This window comes from Convolutriloba macropyga, chromosome 12, assembly GCF_964194025.1.
Source record: "Convolutriloba macropyga chromosome 12, txConMacr16.3, whole genome shotgun sequence".
NCBI lineage: Eukaryota > Metazoa > Xenacoelomorpha > Acoela > Convolutidae > Convolutriloba > Convolutriloba macropyga.
The window spans coordinates 23,457,353-23,480,262 of NC_134479.1; the positions used below are offsets into that span (position 1 = coordinate 23,457,353).

Genomic DNA, 22,910 nt, shown 5'->3' on the forward strand with positions numbered 1-22,910 from the left:
GTGATATGAGATATGTATACTTTTTCTTAGTTCTTAGTTGTTCATCACTTTGTACCATCTGTATTCAGTCTGAATTGTGTCTATATATGGCCAAAATGGTCACTTTCGAGAAAACTTGAAACTTCTCTTTGTCTGTAAAAAAGTCTTCTCTAAAAGTCTTCTATTTCTCGATGTAGGTGATATGAGATATGCCTGCTTTTTCTTAGTTCTTAGTTTATCATCAGCTTGTACCATCTTTATTCATTCTGATTTGTGACTAGATATGGCCAAAATGGTCACTTTCGAGAAAACTTGAAACTTCTCTTTGTCTGTAAAAAAGTCTTCTCTAAAAGACTTCTATTTCTCGATGTAGGTGATATGGTATATGTCTGCTTTTTCTTAGTTCATAGTAGTTCGTCGATTTGTACTACCTGTATTCAGTCGGATTTGTGACTAGATATGGCCAAAATGGTCACTTTCGAGAAAACTTGAAACTTCTCTTTGTCTGTAAAAAAGTCTTCTCTAAAAGACTTCCATTTCTCGATGTAGGTGATATGGTATATTTCTGCTTTTTCTTAGTTCATAGTAGTTCATCGATTTGTACTACCTGTATTCAGTCTGATTTGAGTCTAGATATGGCCAAAATGGTCACTTTCGAGAAAAACTTGAAACTTCTCTTTGTCAGTAAAAAAAATCTTCTCTAAAAGTCTTCTATTTCTCGATGTAGGTGATATGATATATGTCTGCTTTTTTATACTTTTAGTAGTTTGCTAAATTTTACTATCTGTATATTTTCTGATTGGAGCCTTGATTTGGTCAAAAGTGTAAACCTGTCGGAAAAATTGAAACTTTATTAGAAAAAAAGTCTTCTTCAAAAGCCTTCTATTTTTAGTCTTTTTAGTGTATTCGTTAATGTTTGATTTTTGTCGCTATTTGGTGCAAAAAGCAAACATACGAGTGCAAACAGTCCTGAATCTGCAAAAGAATTGGTCAGAATAAGTGTTTTGGAAGAAAAATGTCAGAAATCTTGAAACTTCTCTTTGTCAGTAAAAAAAAGTCTTCTCTAAAAGTCTCCTATTTCTCGAGATGTAGGTGATATGAGATATGTATACTTTTTCTTAGTTCTTAGTTGTTCATCACTTTGTACCATCTGTATTCAGTCTGAATTGTGTCTATATATGGCCAAAATGGTCACTTTCGAGAAAACTTGAAACTTCTCTTTGTTTGTAAAAAAGTCTTCTCTAAAAGTCTTCTATTTCTCGATGTAGGTGATATGAGATATGCCTGCTTTTTCTTAGTTCTTAGTTTATCATCAGCTTGTACCATCTTTATTCATTCTGATTTGTGACTAGATATGGCCAAAATGGTCACTTTCGAGAAAACTTGAAACTTCTCTTTGTCTGTAAAAAAGTCTTCTCTAAAAGACTTCTATTTCTCGATGTAGGTGATATGGTATATGTCTGCTTTTTCTTAGTTCATATTAGTTCGTCGATTTGTACTACCTGTATTCAGTCGGATTTGAGTCTAGATATGGCCAAAATGGTCACTTTCCAGAAAACTCGAAACTTCTCTCTCAGTAAAAAAAAGTCTTCTATAAAAGTCGTCTGTTTCTCCAGATGTAGGTGATATAAGATATGCCTGCTTTTTCTTAGTTCTTAGTATATCATTAGCATGTACCATCTGTTTTCAGTGGGATTTGAGTCTAGATATGGCCAAAATGGTCACTTTTGTGAAAAACTTGAAACTTCTCTTTGTCAGTAAAAAAAGTCTTCTCTAAAAGTCTTCTATTTCTCGATGTAGGTGATATGATATATGTCTGCTTTTTCTTAGTTCTTAGTATATCATTAGCATGTACCATCTGTATTCAGTCGGATTTGAGTCTAGATATGGCCAAAATGGTCACTTTCGAGAAAAACTTGAAACTTCTCTTTGTCAGTAAAAAAAGTCTTCTCTAAAAGTCTCTTATTTCTCGATGTAGGTGATATGATATATGTCTGCTTTTTCTTAGTTCAAAGTATATCATTAGCAAGTACCATCTGTAGTCAGTCGGATTTGAGTCTAGATATGGCCAAAATGGTCACTTTCGAGAAAAACTTGAAACTTCTCTTTGTCAGTAAAAAAAGTCTTCTCGAAAAGTCTTATTTCTCGATGTAGGTGATATGATATATGTCTGCTTTTTCTTAGTTCCTAGTACTTCATCAGTTTGTACCATCTGTATTCAGTCTGATTTGAGTCTAGATATGACCAAAATGGTCACTTTCGAGAAAAACTTGAAACTTCTCTTTGTCAGTAAAAAAACTCTTCTCTAAAAGTCTTCTATTTCTCGATGTAGGTGATATGATATATGTCTGCTTTTTCTTAGTTCTAAGTATATCATTAGCATGTACCATCTATATTTAGTCGGATTTGAGTCTAGATATGGCCAAAATGGTCACTTTCGAGAAAAACTTGAAACTTCTCTTTGTCAGTAAAAAAAGTCTTTTCTAAAAGTCTTCTATTTCTCGAGGTGGTGATATGATATGTGTCTGCTGTTTTTGTAAGTTTTAATAATTTAATAGTTTGCATCCCTGTGTATATAGAGTGTAGAATAAAGTGCTTTTAGATGATAATGTCTGCTGAAAACATCTCATCTTCCGGATTTCCACCTGGCTACAAAATTCCCAAGAAAGTTTCCCAGGTTCGTAATATTTGGAAATTCTTTTTAAATGTGATGATTTGTAAATTTGTATACTACTTTTCACTGCAATGCCAGCAAGATATGAGCGCAGGGGAAACCCTAGATTTTCTTACTGGCAGTGTGGTTTTTCTCATTCCTAATTTTAAAATTTGTAGTCTAGTAATCCAGCTTGTATCAATTACAATTATATTAGTCCTGATGGTAATTTGAGCTTCTTGTCGGTTTTTTTTACAAAAAGCAAATATGACTGTTTATCCAAATGTGAATTTGCAAAAAATTTGGTGAGAATAAGCGTTTTGGAAGAAATTTTGAATTTGTGTAGGAAAGTGCAATTTGCCGCACGAGACGCTAAGATTTTAAGTCTCAGTGTTTTCGTTAATTGTTTTCTTTTTGTCAATTTTTGGCACAAAACGCAAACATAGTGTTCTAACCAATTCTGAATATGCGAAAGAATTGGTCAGAATAAGTGTTTTGGAAGAAAAGTTGAGTTTGTGGTGGAAATTGCACTCTGCCGCACAAGACGCTAAAATTTAAAGTCTCAGTGTACTCGTCAATGCTTGCTTTCTGTCGATTTTTGGCACAAAACGCAAACCTATTGGTCCAACCAGTTCTGAATATGCAAAAAAATTGGTCAGAATAAGTGTTTTGGAAGAAAAGTTGAATTTGTGTCGGAAATTGCAATTTGCGCACAAGACGCTAAAATTTAAAGTCTCAGTGTTTTCGTTAATTTTTTTCTTTTTGTCGATTTTTGGCACAAAATGCAAACATACTGGTCTAGCCAATTCTGAATATGCAAAAAAATTTGTCAGAATAAGTGTTTTGGAAGAAAAGTTGAATTTGTGTCGGAAATTGCAATTTGCGCACAAGACGCTAAAATTTAAAGTCTCAGTGTTTTCGTTAATTTTTTCTTTTTGTCGATTTTTGGCACAAAACGCAAACATACTGTTCTAACCAATTCTGAATATGCGAAAGAATTGGTCAGAATAAGTGTTTTGGAAGAAAAGTTGAGTTTGTGGTGGAAATTGCAATCTGCCGCACAAGACGCTAAAATTTAAAGTCTCAGTGTACTCGTCAATGCTTGCTTTCTGTCGATTTTTGGCACAAAACGCAAACCTATTGGTCCAACCAGTTGTGAATATGCAAACGATTTGGTCAAAAAAAGTGTTTTGGAAGAAAAGTTGAGTTTGTGGTGGAAATTGCAATTTGACTCACAGACGCTAAATTTTCAGTGTCCTGTCTTTGTCTACAACTTTGAAAATACTGTTATGTGGTTTTTCGTGAGCTGACTAGCGCGGCTGAGAAACTGCTGTCAGTATTGAATGAGTTATACGGCAAAACAGTAAATTTACAACAAAACTTGAAACTTCTCTTTGTCAGTAAAAAAAGTTCTCTAAAAGTCTTCTAATTCTCGATGTCGGTGATATGATTTATGTCTTCTTTTTCTTAGTTTTTAGTAGTTCATCAGTCTTTACCATCTGTATTCAGTCTGATTTGAGTCTAGATATGGCCAAATTGGCCACTTTCCAGAAAACTTGAAACTTCTCTTTGTCAGTAAAAAAAAAGTCTTCTATATAAGTCTTCTTTCTCTCGAGATGTAGGTGATATGAGATATGTCTGCTTTTTCTTAGTTCTTAGTTGTTCATCAGTTTGTACCATCTGTATTCAGTCTGAATTGAGTCTAGATATGGCCAAAATGGTCACTTTCCAGAAAACTTGAAACTTCTCTGTCAGTAAAAAAAAAGTCTTCTATAAAAGTCTTCTTTTTCTCGAGATGTAGGTGATATGATATATGTCTGCTTTTTCTTATTTCATAGTAGTTCATCAGTCATTACCATCTGTATTCAGTCTGATTTGAGTCTAGATATGGCCAAATTGGCCACTTTCCAGAAAACTTGAAACTTCTCTTTGTCAGTAAAAAAAAAGTCTTCTATAAAAGTCTTCTTTCTCTCGAGATGTAGGTGATATGAGATATGTCTGCTTTTTCTTAGTTCTTAGTTGTTCATCAGTTTGTACCATCTGAGTTCAGTCGGAATTGAGTCTAGATATGGCCAAAAAGGTCACTTTCCAGAAAACTTGAAACTTCTCTGTCAGTAAAAAAAAGTCTTCTCTAAAAGTCTTCTATTTCTACAGATGTAGGTGATATGATATATGTCTGCCTTTTCTTAGTTCATAGTAGTTCATCAGTCTTTACCATCTGTATTTAGTCTGAATTGAGTCTATATATGGCCAAAATGGTCACTTTCCAGAAAACTTGAAACTTCTCTGACAGTAAAAAGAAGTCTTCTCTAAAAGTCTTCTATTTTTACAGATGTAGTTGACATGATATATGTCTGCTTTTTCTTAGTTCTTCGTAGTTCATCAGTCTGTACCATCTGTATTCAGTCTGATTTGTGTCTAGATGTGGCTAAAATGTCACTTTCCAGTAAACCTGAAACTTCTCTTTGTCAGTAAAAAAGTCTTCTCTAAAAGTCTTCTATTTCTCGAGATGAAGGTCATATTAGCTATGTCTGCTTTTTCTTAGTTCTTAGTAGTTCCTCAGTGTGTACCATCTGTGGTCAGTCTGATTTGAGTCTAGATGTGGCTAAAATGTCACTTTCCAGTAAACTTGAAACTTCTCTTTGTCAGTAAAAAAAGTCTGCTCTAAAAGTCTTCTATTTCTCGAGATGTAGGTGATATGAGATTTGTCTGATTTTTCTTAGTTCTTAGTAGTTCCTCGGTGTTTACTTCCAGGAACTTCTCTGAATTGAGTCTAGATATGGCCAAATTGGTCACTTTCCAGAAAACTTGAAACTTCTCCTTGTCAGTAAAAAAAAGTCCTCTCTAAAAGTCTTCTATTTCTCGAGATGTAGGTGATATAAGATATGTCTGCTTTTTCTTAGTTCTTAGTAGTTGATCAGCTGGTACCATCTGTATTCAGTCTCATTTGAGTCTATATATGGCCAAAATGGTCACTTTCGAGAAAACTTGAAACTTCTCTTTGTAAGTAAAAAAAGTCTTCTCTAAAAGTCTTCTATTTCTCGAGATGAAGGTCATATTAGATATGTCTGCTTTTTCTTAGTTCTTAGTAGTTGATCAGTTTGTACCATCTGTATTCAGTCTGATTTGAGTCTATATTTGGCCAAAATGGTCACTTTCCAGAAAGCTTGAAGCTTCTCTTTGTCAGTAAAAAAAAGTCTTCCTCTAAAAGTCTTCTATTTCTCGAGATGAAGGTCATATTAGATATGTCTGCTTTTTCTTAGTTCTTAGTAGTTGATCAGTTTGTACCATCTATATTCAGTCTGATTTGAGTCTAGATATGGCCAAAATGGTCACTTTCGAGAAAACTTGAAACTTCTCTTTAAGTAAAAAAAGTCTTCTCTAAAAGTCTTCTATTTCTCGAGATGAAGGTCATATTAGATATGTCTGCTTTTTCTTAGTTCTTAGTAGTTGATCAGTTTGTACCATCTGTATTCAGTCTGATTTGAGTCTAGATATGGCCAAAATGGTCACTTTCGAGAAAACTTGAAACTTCTCTTTAAGTAAAAAAAGTCTTCTCTAAAAGTCTTCTATTTCTCGAGATGAAGGTCATATTAGATATATCTGCTTTTTCTTAGTTCTTAGTAGTTGATCAGTTTGTACCATCTGTATTCAGTCTGATTTGAGTCTAGATTTGGCCAAAATGGTCACTTTCCAGAAAGCTTGAAGCTTCTCTTTGTCAGTAAAAAAAAGTCTTCCTCTAAAAGTCTTCCTCTAAAAGTCTTCTTTTTTTAAGTATATCTTAGTGTATACGTTATTGTTTGCTTTTTGTCACTTTTTAGTACGAAAGGCAAAAATGCCAGTCCAACCAGTCCTGAATCTGCAAAAGAATTGGTCAAAAAAAGTAAAAAGTGTTTTGGAAGAAAAGCTGAATTTGTGGTGGAAATTGCAATTTGCCGCACAAGACGCTAAAATTTAAAGTCTCATTTTTTTCGTTAATTTTTGCTTTTTGTCAATTTTTGGCACAAAACGCAAGCATAATGGTCTAACCAGTTCTAAATATGCAAAAGAATTGGTCAGAAAAGGTCTTTTGGAAGAAAAGTTGAATTTGTGGTGGAAATTGCAATTTGCCGCACAAGAGGCTAAAATTTAAAGTCTCAGTGTACTCGTCAATGATTGTATTCGTTAAAGTTTGCTTTTTGTCTACAATCTTGTTGTAATTTTAGGAGGAAAAGCAAGAAAACAAAGAGGAAAACAAGAGAATGAATGCCCGAAAAAAAAGAATAGTGGAAAGAAGTTGAAAAAAAATCCGAAAGCGATGAGGTTTTCTGGTTTCCGAACAAAGGCTACGGATCTTGCCAGTGCGAAAAAGGAATTGTATAAGATGTTTCCGGAAGCCAAATCTGTTGTTTTTTTGAGCTTGCGTCCCAATCAAGACACCTTGAATGGATGGATAAACTTTGAAACGGCGATGGCATGCGAAAACTTTATAAAGAACCTTCAAAAAAACCCAAAAAGAGTTATAACATTCATCAAAACAGAAGAACACGACAAGCCCCAAAGGCAAGGCATACTACAGTTCAACTCGAAGTGCTCCCTATTTGAGGAATGGATGAGTGAGAAATATCCGTTGGCAGGGACTGACATCGATTTTGATGATATTGAAAGTACAAGATTTTGCGAGTATAAAAATTTTTAAGTCTTTAACTTGCTTTTTTTTGAAGTTTCGTCTTCAGAACTTGACGTATAAGCATACTCGTTAAACATATTGATTGAACTAGTTCTGAATATGCAAAAGAATTGGTCAGAATAAGTGTGTCGGAAGAATAGTTGGTTTTGTGGTGGAAATTGCAATTTGCCACACAAGACGCTAAAATTTAAATTCTCAGTGTACTCGCCAATGTTTGCTTTTTGTCGATTTTTGACACAAAACGCAAAGATACTGGTCTAACTAGTTATGAATATGCAAAAGAATTGGTCAAAAAAAGTGTTTTGGAAGAAAAGTTGAGTTTGTGGTGGAAATTGCAATTTGACTCACAGACGCTAAATTTTCAGTGTCCTGTCTTTGTCTACAACTTTGAAAATACTGTTATGTGGTTTTTTCGTGAGCTGACTAGCGCGGTTGAGAAACTGCTGTCAGTATTGAATGAGTTATACGGCAAAACAGTAAATTTACAACAAAACTTGAAACTTCTCTAAACTTCTCTAAAAAGTCTTCTCTAAAAGTCTTCTATTTCTACAGATGTAGGTGATATGAGATATGTCTGCTTTTTCTTAGTTTTTAATAGTTCATGAGCCTGTACCATCTGTATGCAGTCTTATTTGAGTCTAGATATGGCCAAAATGGTCACTTTCCAGTAAACTTGAAACTTCTCTTTGTCAGTAAAAAAAAGTCTTCTATAAAAGTCTTCTTTCTATCGAGATGTAGGTGATATGAGATATGTCTGCTTTTTCTTAGTTCCTAGTAGTTCATCAGCCTGTACCATCTGTATTCAGTCTGATTTGAGTATAGATATGGCCAAATTGGTCACTTTCGAGAAAACTTGAAACTTCTCTTTGTAAGTAAAAAAAAGTCTTCTCAAAAAATCTTGTATTTTTCGAGATGTAGGTGATATAAGATATGTCTGCTTTTTCTTAGTTCTTAGTTGTTCATCAGTTTGTACCATCTGTATTCAGTCTGAATTGAGTCTAGATATGGTCAAAATGTTCACTCTCGAGAAAACATGAGACTTCTCTTTGTCAGTAAAAAATGTCTTCTCTAAAAGTCTTCTATTTATCGAGATGTAGGTGATATAAGATATGTCTGCTTTTTCATTGTTCTTAGTAGTTCTTTGGTTTGTACCATTTGTATTCAGTCTGATTTGAGTCTAGATAGGGCCAAATTGGTCACTTTCCAGAAAACTTGAAACTTCTCTTCGTCAGGAAAAAAAGTCTTCTATAAAAGTCTTCTTTCTCTCGAGATGTAGGTGACATGATATGTCTGCTTTTTCTTAGTTCTTAGTAGTTCATCAGTCTGTACCGTCTGTATTCAGTCTGATTTGAGTCTAGATATGGCCAAAATGTTCTTTTTCCAGATAACTTTAAACTTCTCTGTCAGTAAAAAAAGTCTTCTCTAAAATTCGTCTGTTTCTCGAGATGTAGGTGATATGAGATATGTCTGCTTTTTCTTAGTTCATAGTAGTTTCTCAGTGTGTATCATCTGTGGTCAGTCTGATTTGAGTCTAGATATGGCCAAATTGGTCACTTTCCAGAAAACTTGAAACTTCTCTTTGTCAGTAAAAAAAAAGTCTTCTTTAAATGTCTTCTTTCTCTCGAGATGTAGGTGACATGATATATGTCTGCTTTTTCTTAGTTCTTAGTAGTTCATCAGTCTTTACCATCTGTATTCAGTCTGATTTGAGTCTAGATATGGCCAAATTGGTCAATTTCTAGAAAACTTGAAACTTCTCTTTGTCAGTAAAAAAAAGTCTTCTATAAAAGTCTTCTTTCTCTCGAGATGTAGGTGACATGATATATGTCTGCTTTTTCTTAGTTCTTAGTAGTTCATCAGTCTTTACCATCTGTATGCAGTCTGATTTGAGTCTAGATATGGCCAAATTGGTCACTTTCCAGAAAACTTGAAACTTCTCTTTGTCAGGAAAAAAAAAGTCTTCTATAAAAGTCTTCTTTCTCTCGAGATGTAGGTGACATGATATGTCTGCTTTTTCTTAGTTCTTAGTAGCTAGAATCAGTGGTAGGTAGAATCTGAGACAAAAAGAATTTTTGCTATAGCTTGCCTAGGAAAAAAGTTAGTTTTCCATACGGAAATTTGCGATTAATTCAAATATTTAATTTTGAAATATAGTTTTTTGATCGGGTCAAGGAGTTGTCCAAATCTAACCAAACTTGGCATGGAGTATCTCATGTGTATATAAAGTCTAAAGCAAAAAAAATTTTTGCTATAGCTTGTCTAGGAAAAAAGTTAGTTTTACGTTCGGAAATTTCCGATTAATTCGAATAATTAATTTTAAATAATTTTTAAAAATAGGTCTATTTCATCGGCTCAAGGAGTTTTCCAAATCTAACCAAACTCGGTATGGAGTATCCCCTGAGTATATAGATACTAAGGCAAAAAGAAATTTTGCTATAGCTTGCCTAGGAAAAAAGTTAGTTCTGCATACGGAAATTTGCGATTAATTCAAATATTTAATTTTGAAATATAGTATTTTTGATCGGGTCAAGGAGTTGTCCAAATCTAACCAAACTCGATATGTAGTATCCCCATGGTATGTAGAATCTGAGACAAAAAGAATTTCTGGTATAGCTTGCCTCTGAAAAAAGTTAGTTTTTCATACGGAAGTTTGCGTTTAATTCAAATAATTAATTTTGAAATATAGAATTTTTGATCGGGTCAAGGAGTTGTTCAAATCGATCCAAACTTGGCATGGAGTATCCCATGTGTATATAAAGTCTAAAGCAAAAAAAAATTTTGCTATAGCGTGTCTAGGAAAAAAGTTAGTTTTACGTTCGGAAATTTCCGATTAATTCGAATAATTAATTTTAAATAATTTTTAAAAATAGGTCTATTTCATCGGCTCAAGGAGTTGTCCAAATCTAACCAAACTCGGTATGGAGTATCCCCTGTGTATATAGATACTAAAGCAAAAAGAAATTTTGCTATAGCTTGCCTAGGAAAAAAGTTAGTTTTCCATACGGAAATTTGCGAATAATTCAAATATTTAATTTTGAAATATAGTATTTTTGATCGGGTCAAGGAGTTGTCCAAATCTAACCAAACTTGGCATGGAGTATCCCATGTGTATATAAAGTCTAAGGCAAAAAAAATTTTTGCTATAACTTGTCTAGGAAAAAAGTTAGTTTTACGTTCGGAAATTTCCGATTAATTCGAATAATTAATTTTAAATAATTTTTAAAAATAGGTCTATTTCATCGACTCAAGGAGTTGTCCAAATCTAACCAAACTCGGTATGGAGTATCCCCTGTGTATATAGAGTCTAAAGCAAAAACATTACTGCTATAGCTTGCCTAGGAAAAAAGTTAGTTTTTCATACGGAAATTTGCGATTAATTCAAATATTTAATTTTGAAATATAGTATTTTTAATCGGGCCAAGGAATTGTCCAAATCTAACCAAACTTGGCATGGATTATCGAATGTGTATATAAAGTCTAAAGCAAAAAAAATTTTGCAATAGCGTGTCTAGGAAAAAAGTTAGTTTTACGTTCGGAAATTTCCGATTAATTCGAATAATTAATTTTAAATAATTTTTAAAAATAGGTCTATTTCATCGGCTCAAGGAGTTGTCCAAATCTAACCAAACTCGGTATGTAGTATCCCCTGTGTATATAGATACTAAAGCAAAAAGAAATTTTGCTATAGCTTGCCTAGGAAAAAAGTTAGTTTTCCATACGGAAATTTGCGATTAATTCAAATATTTAATTTTGAAATATAGTATTTTTGATCGGGTCAAGGAGTTGTCCAAATCTAACCAAACTTGGCATGGAGTATCCCATGTGTATATAAAGTCTAAAGCAAAAAAAAATTTTGCTATAGCGTGTCTAGGAAAAAAGTTAGTTTTACGTTCGGAAATTTCCGATTAATTCGAATAATTAATTTTAAATAATTTTTAAAAATAGGTCTATTTCATCGGCTCAAGGATTTGTCCATATCTAACCAAACTCGGTATGGAGTATCCCCTGTGTATATAGATACTAAAGCAAAAAGAAATTTTGCCATAGCTTGCCTAGGAAAAAAGTTAGTTTTTCATACGGAAATTTGCGATTAATTCAAATATTTAATTTTGAAATATAGTATTTTTAATCGGGCCAAGAAATTGTCCAAATCTAACCAAACTCGGTATGGAGTATCCCCTGTGTATATAGAGTCTAAAGCAAAAAAATTACTGCTATAGCTTGTCTAGGAAAAAAGTTAGTTTTACGTTCGGAAATTTCCGATTAATTCGAATAATTAATTTTAAATAATTTTTAAAAACAGGTCTATTTCATCGGGTCAAGGAGTTGTCCAAATCTAACCAATTTCGGTATGGAGTATCCCCTATGTATATAGAGTCTAAACCAAAAAGAGTTTTTGCCATAGCTGGTCTAGGAAAAAAATTAGCTTTTCTTACGGAAATTTGCGATTATTTCGAATATATAATTTTCAAATATAGCCTTTTTGATTGGGTCAATGAGTTGTTCAAACCGAACCAAACTTGGCATAGAGTCTCCCATGTGTACCTAGACTGCTAAACAAAAGGAATTTTTGCTATAACTTGTCTCTGGTAAAAGTTAGCTTTTCATACGGAAATTTGCGATTATTTCGAATAATTAATTTTGAAAAATAGTATTTTTCATTGGGTAATCTAGTACTCAATTCTCCTATATTTGTGTTTGTAACTCCGCCGTAGTCGGTCCCCAGCCCGGGTGAGAGAAGGAAGAGGGGAACACACCCAAAACATACTGGAAAATCTCAAAAAGTTGTTCGTTAGTTCAACTGTAGATTTTTTCCGACAGTATTTAACCTATTTCAGCTCTCGAAACGTCCTATGATCAAACAAACTTACTAAATATAAAACGGGCCATATATGGTCCATAAAAGTCCATAAAAATTTACCTTTTATGAGCTTGCTATGGTTAGTAGCATATATGGTCCGTTTTATGGAAAATAAGTTTTTCTACGAGAGCATTATTTTTTCCTACTATGGTAATATATGAATGAAAGAGAGGGCCCTGCCATATATGATTCGTAAATAAAACGGACCATATATGTAAACTTACTAACCATTAAACGGACCATATATGGAAACTTACTAACCATAAAACGGACCATATATGGAAACTTGCTAACCATAAAACGGACCATATATGTAAACTTACTAACCATAAAACGGACCATATATGGCAGGGTCCTCTCTTTCATTCATATATTACCATAGTAGGAAAAAATAAAGCTCTCGTAGAAAAACTTATTATCCATAAAATAGACCATATATGGAAACTTACTAACCATAGCAAGATTATAAAACGGAAATTTTTATGGACTTTTATGGACCATATATGGCCCTTTTTATGGTTAGTAAGTTTGGTCAACCCGGGTGTTGTTTCATGGTTGGTATGTTTCTTTTATTGTTGTTAACACGGGAAAGCATGAGGTAGAGGATGTTGTGGACCAAGTTGATATCGGGATGGAGTTGAAAGAAATTTTACATTGGCGACTGTTCACATTATTGTTTAAAGTTAATCAAGTTATTGCTTTTAAGAGCATCTTGATAGCTCATATACGTATTCGAAGTAGAAAAATTTAAGATATGTTGCAAAAAAGGAAAGTCACTATTGTAAAGGAAGTCATGTAGCGACAACAATTTTCTAAAACTCAAATGGGCAAATGTGGATTACCCAGGTTGAGGTGCCATCCGGAAGTGACCCCTGATCAGACCGTGCCAGACGAAAGTTACCTCTGATCAGACCCTCCCAGACCAAAGTATCCTCTGATCAGACTAAAGTGCGCTCGAAACACCGTGTGCGCTCTAAGTGCGCTCGAAACTGTCTCTGATCAGACCTTCCCAGACGGAAAGGACCTCTGATCAGACCATAATCAGATCATTGTCCAGACGATTGTGCGACCATGGCCCAGTTCAAACCCAGACCATTGTCCGGACGATTGTGCGCTCAAAATCACTTCTGATCAGCCTATTGTGCGCTCAAAAGTTACTCCTGATCAGACTATTGTGCGCTCGAAATCACCTCACAGCACGAATTTTGTTATAATATATTCATTTCATACAAAATGATGTTTGCATTATTATATTCACCTAAAAAAAAGACCATTCTAAAAGTATTATTGCTAAAGAAAAGATAACCCAACTGCTGAGTAAAAAATTATTTAGTATACATTAGTGCATATTTTCAACTCAATGGATAAATTTAGACAGTTTTCCATATAAAACTTCGTATTCTACAGTTAAACAAAGTTTCCTTGTAAGGGGACTGACATGTTCAATCAGTTGGACCCCTTTGGTTCTGATCAAAGACATCAGACTCTAGATGTGTCTGTGATCAGAATGCTGCTTTTTGTCGCCTCTTGACAGAGCCGACATCTCTCTGTAAAAAAACAAAAAATCAAAAAAGATTCCGTTCGAAATGGTCTCTGATCAGACCAATGTGCGTTTGAATCCGCCTCTGATCAGACCATTCCCATCCTGAAGTGACTTCTGATCATACCATCCCCAGACCAAAGTGACCTCTGATCATACCATCCCCAGACCGAAGTGACCTCTGATCATACCATCCCCAGACCAAAGTGACCTCTGATCATACCATCCCCAGACCGAAGTGACCTCTGATCATACCATCCCCAGACCAAAGTGACCTCTGATCATACCATCCCCAGACCGAAGTGACCTCTGATCATACTATTGTGCGCTGGAACCAAATCCCAGACCCTGTAATTTTGGTCTGGGAACACACCGTGTGCGTTGGACTTGGTCTGATCAGAGGTCACTTCCGGATGGCACCTCAACCTGGGTACAGCTTTAGTTGTGAAAGTTCACAAAACAATGAAAAAAACTCGACTTATTGCGTTTGATAGTCAATATAATGGTGTTTTTTTCTTTTTCCACCCATAAAAATAGTTTATGCTTCGAGAAAACTAACTTTATCTGGCACCTACGTTGAATGTATTTAGCTAAACAGTTGATGAAATGTATTCAGCTGAACAAGTGATACACACCTAAAATTTGTAACAAGCTATCAACTTTGGAGCTTTAAATCTATCGGTGCCTAATTAATTGGTTATATCAATGTCTCGAGAATGATATCTGATACAAGACCTTCTGTTGCGCTAGTTAACTTTTTTTTATTTGAGGTCGTTACCTGAACACTTTTTGTTCTTTCAAGTCAGCCATGCTAGGTTTTGCTAATTCTCCTCTCAATTTTTTTTACCCCTGTCGTGGCTTTTTTCTTTGTTTCAGATGTATACCTTTTTGATTGTTCACAAAAATTTATAAATCTTTCTGAATGGTAAGATGCTGTACCATTGTGGAAGATGTTCATCAGCCACATTTGTCCGGCTTCAATTGGTTGGCATCAAGGCCAATGATTTACCTGGGGCCAGTTGTCAACGAAGGCAGCAACCGATTTGGCTGTCACGTGATAATGGGGTATATTCAAGTTGTCAGAGGGCGCTTCAGAAGCGTCATATATGGTACATTTATGTTTTTCAAATGCACATTGGAAAAAAGATGATGCGAGAAGATCAATATCTACAAACACACCTGCAGAAAACAAAAAAAGTATGCAATTAGCAGCTCAAATATAACTCCTTTTTTGCATCATTCTGTACAGCTATACATTTTATTAGCCATTTAATCGCTAGAATTTCAGTTATTTTTCATCACGCGAAATGTTTTGAATTCCTTCTTACTCTCTCTTAGCAACACTTTTTTCATGCAAATTGTTCCGATAATAAATTAACCAAAATCGTAGCCAGATTTTATTGGTCCTTAAAATAATCGCAAACACTTAAAACAGTAGCGGTTTAAATTGAAAAGATATGCAATGATATAAGTCTGTAGCGTTTTATTCAGGCTTCTATAAGATTCAACCGCGCTTTTTTTTATTCTCTTATAGCATTGAGATGCGCTTCAGCGGCTTCTTTTTTCGGATCAGAAAAAATTCAAAAAAAAACAAATCGTCCGCGGTTTTTATGAACATCGCTACAAGCTGCGAATTTCAAAGTCTCAAATAGCGTTATAGGATCAGAGGAAAACAGGACTCAATCATCAAAAAATCAAATAAATGTTGAATGCTAAAGCTAAGGAACGGGTACGTACAGAATGCCTTTACTTGTTTCGTGTTTTCCATTAAAATGCTGTTCGTTATTACTTTTACTAATGATATTAGCCTCATTCTCCCCATTTTTGTAGGTATGCTTTTGTGATTCCTATTGATTACCAACGCAAAAAGGTGGAGATCTTCATGTTTACTAAAATTTTGAACTTCACCTCAAAAGTTAATGAAAGTTTAACCGAAAAAGGGAAAACACAGAAATTTTTTTGATGAATTTGAAACTTTGCAGGCAGTGAAAGAACGCAGTGTTGGAATTTGACAACTATGGGTTGCAAAAATTGTTTTGATGATCTTGTTCTAAATTTGAACGATTCCTACCATTATTTATCAGCTCGAAACTTTATCGGCTTTCGTTGCTGTCGACTAGACATTCTCTTTGTACTCAGTTCACGAAGTCCTCTACGAAGAGTTGTGAAAACAAACAAAAAATGGAAATTTGTTTTCTTTTATTTGTCTAAACTTCTCATGTTTAAGTATTTCTTGCTCCTCTTACTCGAACAAATGGCAACTCAATTTTTTTCGCTTTTATATTTTTTTCGCACTTCTCAAGCAACTTTTTCACGCATTCGTTCATCATTTTTGAGTGATCACTCTTGCTTTAACTTAGAAGTATACCTTGTTGCAAGTATAAAATACTTTGCAACATATAAGGGACTGCTAGCCGAGTGGGCAGTGTATCTGGTTATGAATCGGAAGGTCAAATATTCGAATCCCGGCGGTGTTACATTGTTTTCTAACCGCCTTTTGTTCGAGAGCAATTCTTCCGAAATTAGTCGGTTTCTATTTTCTCGATGATAATTTTGTTATTGCTCCCGAACCGCACTAATTGATGGTAGTCGCAATAATTGATAGATAATGATAGAAATTCAGCTAGCTGAAATACCTGAAAGTCTTTTCCGGCCCTTTTCTATATTTTTTAATTATGATAGGTTATGTAAAACTTTACTGCTTTCATTCTTGTTGATAAAAAGTGAGAATTAAAAATGTCAATCCACCCAAATTTGACAACATGTCCCAACGAACGTTTCCTTTCTTTCGGACTTCTTCATTACATGGTAATTGGACGGGAATCAATTTTCTATCACTACCTTTTTTACGAGTAGCACTTTCCCTACAGATTCCTAGGAAAAGGTGCCAGACCAAAGGCAGGCATGTCCAGACAGTGCCAGATGGAACATGCTTATGTCCAGACCGTCCTGGATTAAAAAAAATCGATATTTGTACTTTTGGGCGCTCAACTGATTTCTTGCTTTCTTCGTGTGTTCAAAAATGAGTATGACCGGACATTCGTGCGCTCGTGTCGGGATTTTAGTGCGTTTGCCGAATGTTTGTGCGTTCGCGAAAGCTTCGTGTGTTATTAGTGCATTCAAAAGCACGTATATCCAGGCTTTCGTGCGTTCAAAGACTTTGCGAGTTCTTCGTGCGTTCAAAAAGGAGTATGTCGAGAATTTCGCGCGTTCATCAAATTTTGACATTTTGCATCTTTCGAACACAAATGAAGTGGGGATTTTCGACAAAGAATGATCTCCTTTCACTTTAATCATGAAATCAACAGTTTGCTTTTTTTGTCCAGTTCAAAAAATTCTAGTATGTTTTGTATTTTTTGATGGCCACTATTTCCAGACATTCGTTCCATCAAAATGTTCTGTCCCCAGACTATCGTTCGTTCAAAGTTATCTTTGTCAAGAATTTCGTGTGTTCAAAGTTGCATATGTCCAGACGTTAGTCCGTTCATTTGTATTCGCTCCCTTGTGCGTTTTTTTTATCTGGTCTCAGACCTCAGCATGGGTTTTGTTGGAAGCTCCTTTAACCGCTCATATATGTTATTTGCATGATCTGCAGTTGTCTGATAATTGAAGGTTTTTAATTATTTTAATTATAAATGTGCTGTTGAACATGATAAAAGTAGTTCCAAATTATTATTTTCAATTAAACAGTAACATGCCTATATGAGTTAAACAAAAGTTTGCATTTGAATTGTCTGTTGGCGACAATTTTTGATGCCTAGCATTACATTTAAATTTAATCCAGAAAAACCCAAAACTTTTATTTTTATTAGCTTTCAGTTTTTGATAATAGCGACAAATTGTACACCGAAATATCACCAGAGGAGTTCAAAGCGTTGTAGCTTCCTCGGAAACAATCGAAAAATAAACTCCTTTTCATATTCGATTTATTTTTATATGTTTTTATCAGGTTGGCTCGGGCAATTAATTAAATAGCGCAAGAACGATGCGAGGAAACTGATGGTGCATCATAAGCAGCCTGTTCGTTTCAACATAGAATTCACCAAAACTTATTAGACTCAACATATATAAATGGGTCATACTTTTCCATTCAACTGTTTTAAGCATAACTGAAAAAAAAAATGATAAAGCCAAGTATAGCTTGCTCTCTCTCTTTGCGGGAATTTTGAACTAAAAATCAGAGAGAAAAATGTCTTGTGGAACAAACAGGTCGAGTTCAGGATTATAGCATTTCAAAAGTAGAAAAGAAGTGTCGTTTCATGTGAGCAGAAGAATTGATCATTACTATTGAGATTTGTAAGCTTTGCACTATTCTATACACTTCAGTTATCACTTCACTGCTAAGTTTGTCAATTCTAGTGTTTTGTGGACAACATGTGTGCTGGTTCGTTAACTCTTTTAATTCCCGGGTCCGCATCTTTTAGCGTTGAATGCGCTGAAAGCGGTGAATTTTTGTGAGAATTGCGTTGAATTTTGCGGTGAAAATTTTTTTTCACCGCATTCACCGGATTTCCTACAAAAAAGAAACTGCCGTACACGGGTTCGAACCAATTACCTCCAGCATGTCACCAACTTCTTATTCCTCTGCGCCTTCTCCCACGTCCTTGAATGGTATTTCCTGCAAAATTAAGATAAGCGTTGAATTTAGCGGTGAATATCTGTAAGATTTGCGATTTTAGCGGTGAAAAATTTTTTTTTCACCGCATTCTGCTGGTAGCGGTGAAAAATTTCCTTTCACCGCTGAAGCGGTGAAAGAAAAATTTCAACGCATAAATAACTTTTTTTCACCGCATTTATCGCATTGAGCGCAAATCTTATACTTTTAATCATATTCACCGCAAATCTTACATTTTTTAGCGATTTTTAGCGGTGACACCTCGACTCGGGTTTTAACTCATTCCATTTTTAGGGATTTCCGATTCTCGGGCGACTCTTCTTTAACCATGATAAGACATTTGATCTGACAGGTACGTGGAGATGGAACACATACGTTGCTTTTTATTGTCGATTTCAGACGTACGGTATTGGTCTTTTACTCGGTCTAGTGCTGTATCAAAAGGAACACGTACTGCGCCTACTGAGAAGATTTATTTACCCAGTCCGATTATTGATCATATGCGCAATATGGGTTTTGGCGTTCGTTGCCGGAATTCTCAACGTTTACGGCTGCTACTTTTGGGCAAACGGGTATCCAATGGGAGTTTGGTCAGTCGCATTTTATAACGCAACAATGCGAATTTTGTGGGGAGTTTTCATCAGCGTTATCGTATTTATGAGTTCTACTGGCTACGGTGGAATTATCGAAAAAATTCTGGGTGCCAAATTTTGGATTCCTTTCGCCAGGGTCAATTACACGACTTATGTAATACATTTCGTGCTATTGGAGTTGTATGTACAAACACTGGAAACGGTGTTTCATTTTACGACCATCGAATACGCTTTGATTGCCAGTGGAATGCTAATGTGTATAAATTGCCTTTCGATTTTAATCAGCTGTTTCATCGAAGCCCCGTTTATTCAAATGGAAAAAGTGATTCTTGGAGGCAAGCGCTGAAAATTGACAAAACTATGATTGTCGTCAAAGATTCAAAATAAATATAATAATGACGTCTGAGGGGAAAACAAATAAATCACAGCATGATAAAAATAGTTTTAAAAGTTTATTGATGTTTAAAGGAATCTGAACACCTCACTTATGAATAGCGGTCCAAAAACTTCGGAGATTAAACTGTTCAACGGTTTTGACTCTTTTTAATTGTTATAATGAAGTACTGTTTCTGATATCCGGTAGAAATCCTCTTTCACTGTTGAACCCAGGTCGAGCAAAACAAGTGGAAAAGAAATCAAACGACAATCAGGTTTTGAATCTCCGAAACAAAAAAATGAAGACCTATTCTGTAATGGTCATCAATACTTTGGGAAAAAGAAAAACAACTCTGATATTAGGTCACTGGTCGACAAATGAAAGGAGTATAACAGTTGAGGAAGCAGAAAAAAACAATATTTAGAATAGATCACTTCAAAGTCTTGATACTGGAAAAACAACAGAGAATGAGTTAGTCGGACGTTGCAGAACAATTCAGAAACCTAAAATAGAAAAATGCAAATGAATTTCAATTGTCAGTAACAGCACATTGTCTTGCAAGAAATCATACAGAAGAATAGAATTTTAAAAAAATATATTTTTAAGTAGAACACCAGAGAGGAAAACGGAATCCACTACGCCCTCAAAATAGCGTAGATGAAAAATTGAAAGAACTCAGAAAAATTGAACATACAGTTGAAAGAAGGTTTTGTAAAATTCTACATTTCATTGAAGGCAATAACAGTAAAAAAAGGTCATTTAGAAAAGCCGCACTAGATCTGAGGGAACTGAAGAAAGCAATATAAAAATAAATATCAAGTGCCCAATATTGAAGCATTCCCGGATCGAGGTTTGGCAGGGAAATTTCGTAAGGAAAGCGGTGAAATGCGGTGCAAAAAAAATAATATTCACCGCGATTTTTTTTTACATTTTTTTGCGGTGAATGCGGTGAATATTTTTGTTCACTGCATTCACCGCTTTCACCGCGATTCTTTCAAAAATTCACCGCATTCACCGCATTTCTTACGAAAATTTACCCAAAAGCCTCGACCCGTGTTAATAGAAAATATAGCTCAAGACATTGGCATTGAATTCTGAAATTTTATATCGGACATTGATTCAGATCCTCTGGTTCAAAAAATGCACAGAACCAACTTCCTTTGAACAAAGATACGAGCAATGACCGTAACTTCAACATTGTTGGAAATAAGCACAACGGAAGTATCGTTTTTATACGGAATTCTACAGTGTTATTGATTGAAATGCACGTGGATTTCAAAAAGCGAGCGGTTCGGTGATAATTGGTTTTCAAATCTTTACATGCTGGAAATGACTCTAACGAGCGATAGATGGTCTTACTGACTCCAAAATCAACAAATTAACAACGTGAATTTTGAGACTAGTAGATTAAGTTCGACCATTCAGCAGCGATTTGGGCTAGACACCAATTAAAGTCTGTGAATTCTAATCAGCCTGAACTTCCTTGCTGGTAGGCAACGATTGCAGGTTTAGTTAGAAGAGATGCGTGGAGCTTGGGATGACTGCTACACTGTGTGACCGAAATTTCATGAGTAGTGGATGAGATAACTGTGTGTGATCCCTGCCCGCAATTGTTATCTAAAAAATATAATCTTGTAGTGGGAAACAATGTGTAAGCTCCAGAAAAGTGTAAGGAAACACACATGAAACACAGTAGTGTTGCATCTGTGATTTGATCGCAGAGCCGAAAAAATAAAACTGGCTTCACTACATAACTGGTCCAGACAACACTGGCTCTGCTATGTCCCGAAAGATTATTTATGGAGGCTCACTGGACTGAACTCCTCAAAGTGCTGACCCCAGACGGTCTTAGCCCCAATGCACTGCTGGTCTGAATGACTTCGAAAAAGTTCCTCAAAATGTCTGATGACTAAATACCTAAGGTTTCGGCAAAAGAGGACAATGAACTTGTTATTCGACCATGATGCCAATATCTTTCAAAAACTGTTTGAGTTTCCTTGATAAAGTTTGGTTGTCCTCTTTGATTTTTTCTCTCATCTTCGTCTCACAATTGCTGTTTCTGATAACGAAATTTAAACTTGCTCAGGATAAAGGGATTGTTGCATTCAGTATATTGACATTATGTCACGAGAAACGGGAAATTTAAGTTTGTCCTATTTTTGTTCCCGCTTCTTATTCCCTAATTTGTTTTGCTTACAAACAAGTGATGACGCTATTGTTTAGACTTTCAATTTTACGTTATTGGTTTGTCCTTTATACAGGTTTTTTAAATCGTTTTCTCATCAGTTGTTTTTCTCGATTTTAGTTACGACCGCAACCAAATAAGAAATAAGACAGAGAAAGGTTTTTCGCAATGCAAGAGTTCTTTTGCTGAACTCTTCTTCTTGTGGTTGCAATTTGTTTCCGCGGACTATGCGGGTTTTTTACAGTCAAAAACGGTTTCGACCACACCTTTCAATTCTAATGCACTGTGAAAATTATATATAAATTCTATTGGATTAAACCCAGCCAGATGGAGATATTTTTTCCATGAGTAAAATAGTGTTTGATGTTTGTTTAAAATTTCGAACCTCATTTGTGGGTTTCAACGAATTTTCGCTTTTGTGGCCGCATCGGAGATTTTCTGCTCAATAATTTTTTTGAAATGTTGATTTTGTTTTCAATTAAAAGCAAAATGTTTTTGTCACCCAGTTTTTGTCCTTTCTAGTGAAATAAAATAACCAGACTGGCAGATACCTTGCTGTTATATGTGCTATTTCCATTTTTCTTGCTTTCCCTATTCTTCAAGTTGAGAAAAATCTTGAGTTGCATAAAACCAACAAAAACAACTGGTGCCAAATTTCAAAGTTCGCAAGCTTTTTGCGAAAATCCTGTGTAAAAATGGCTTCGCTTGACAACAGTTCTGTTTGAGGAAAAAAATTGAAATAATAAATAAATCGAAGTACTTGCAAAGGTGGAAAACCTTCAAAAGATGGTTAAAGATCTTCTCAATGAGAAGCGCAGCTTTTAGATAAAACTGCTGCCCAAACCGAAACGGCAATTAGCTAAATATCAATAAATGGTGCTGTAGCCTCCTGAAACCAAACGCAAATATGGTAGCCAAAAATTTGTCGGTAGTAAATTGCTGTTTTTTTCTTTAAAATAATTTCTTCCTTATTTTGCATAAATAAGATAACACTTGTTATATAAGAAGTAGTTGAGTGCAACTTCAAGAAACGGTGCATGAGGCCATCCCAGGTCTATAATTCAACATATGAGAAGACGATAAAAGTGTTTTTTCAACTATCCATCGAAAATTGGGCTCGAGTAAAGCAAGAGTCGAGCATCAAACTTGTCACAAGCTAAAACCTCTCAGTAAGATTGAGTCAATCCAAGGTCATAAATCGAATTTCAGTAGAGCAAATTCAAGCATCAAAAACTTGGCACGATCTAAAGTCACGATAGCCCTTAAGTTCATAACCAAAAAACAACCCCTTGTGTGACGAGATACAGAACCTTAAGTTCCTATGTTAGAACTTCAACGCCCGGGTCGACATGATAACACTAAAAACTCAAATTTGTGAGATATTGTCAGTGAATGCGGTGATGTTATCAAAGATCTGTTCTTGAGGCCTTTAAAAAATG

The 22,910-nt window shown here is 35.0% G+C and overlaps 1 protein-coding gene across 4 annotated transcripts in view; it reads left to right on the forward strand.

Moving 5' to 3' along the window:
- The window catches only part of LOC142351109 (nose resistant to fluoxetine protein 6-like), a 107,623-nt gene extending 87,762 nt beyond the window's left edge, over positions 1–19,861 (forward strand). For 2 of the 4 annotated variants that reach the window (XM_075403198.1, XM_075403196.1), the window contains 2 exons: positions 18,612–19,245; positions 19,561–19,861. In XM_075403198.1, the coding sequence (XP_075259313.1) occupies positions 18,612–19,245; positions 19,561–19,667 (741 nt within the window). In that variant the 3' untranslated portion in view covers positions 19,668–19,861. Of the gene's footprint in view, positions 1–14,578; positions 14,900–18,611; positions 19,246–19,560 lie in introns of those variants that run through there. The other 2 variants (XR_012760942.1, XM_075403197.1) reach the window with 2 other exon arrangements.
- The last annotated feature ends 3,049 nt before the right edge of the window (positions 19,862–22,910 follow it).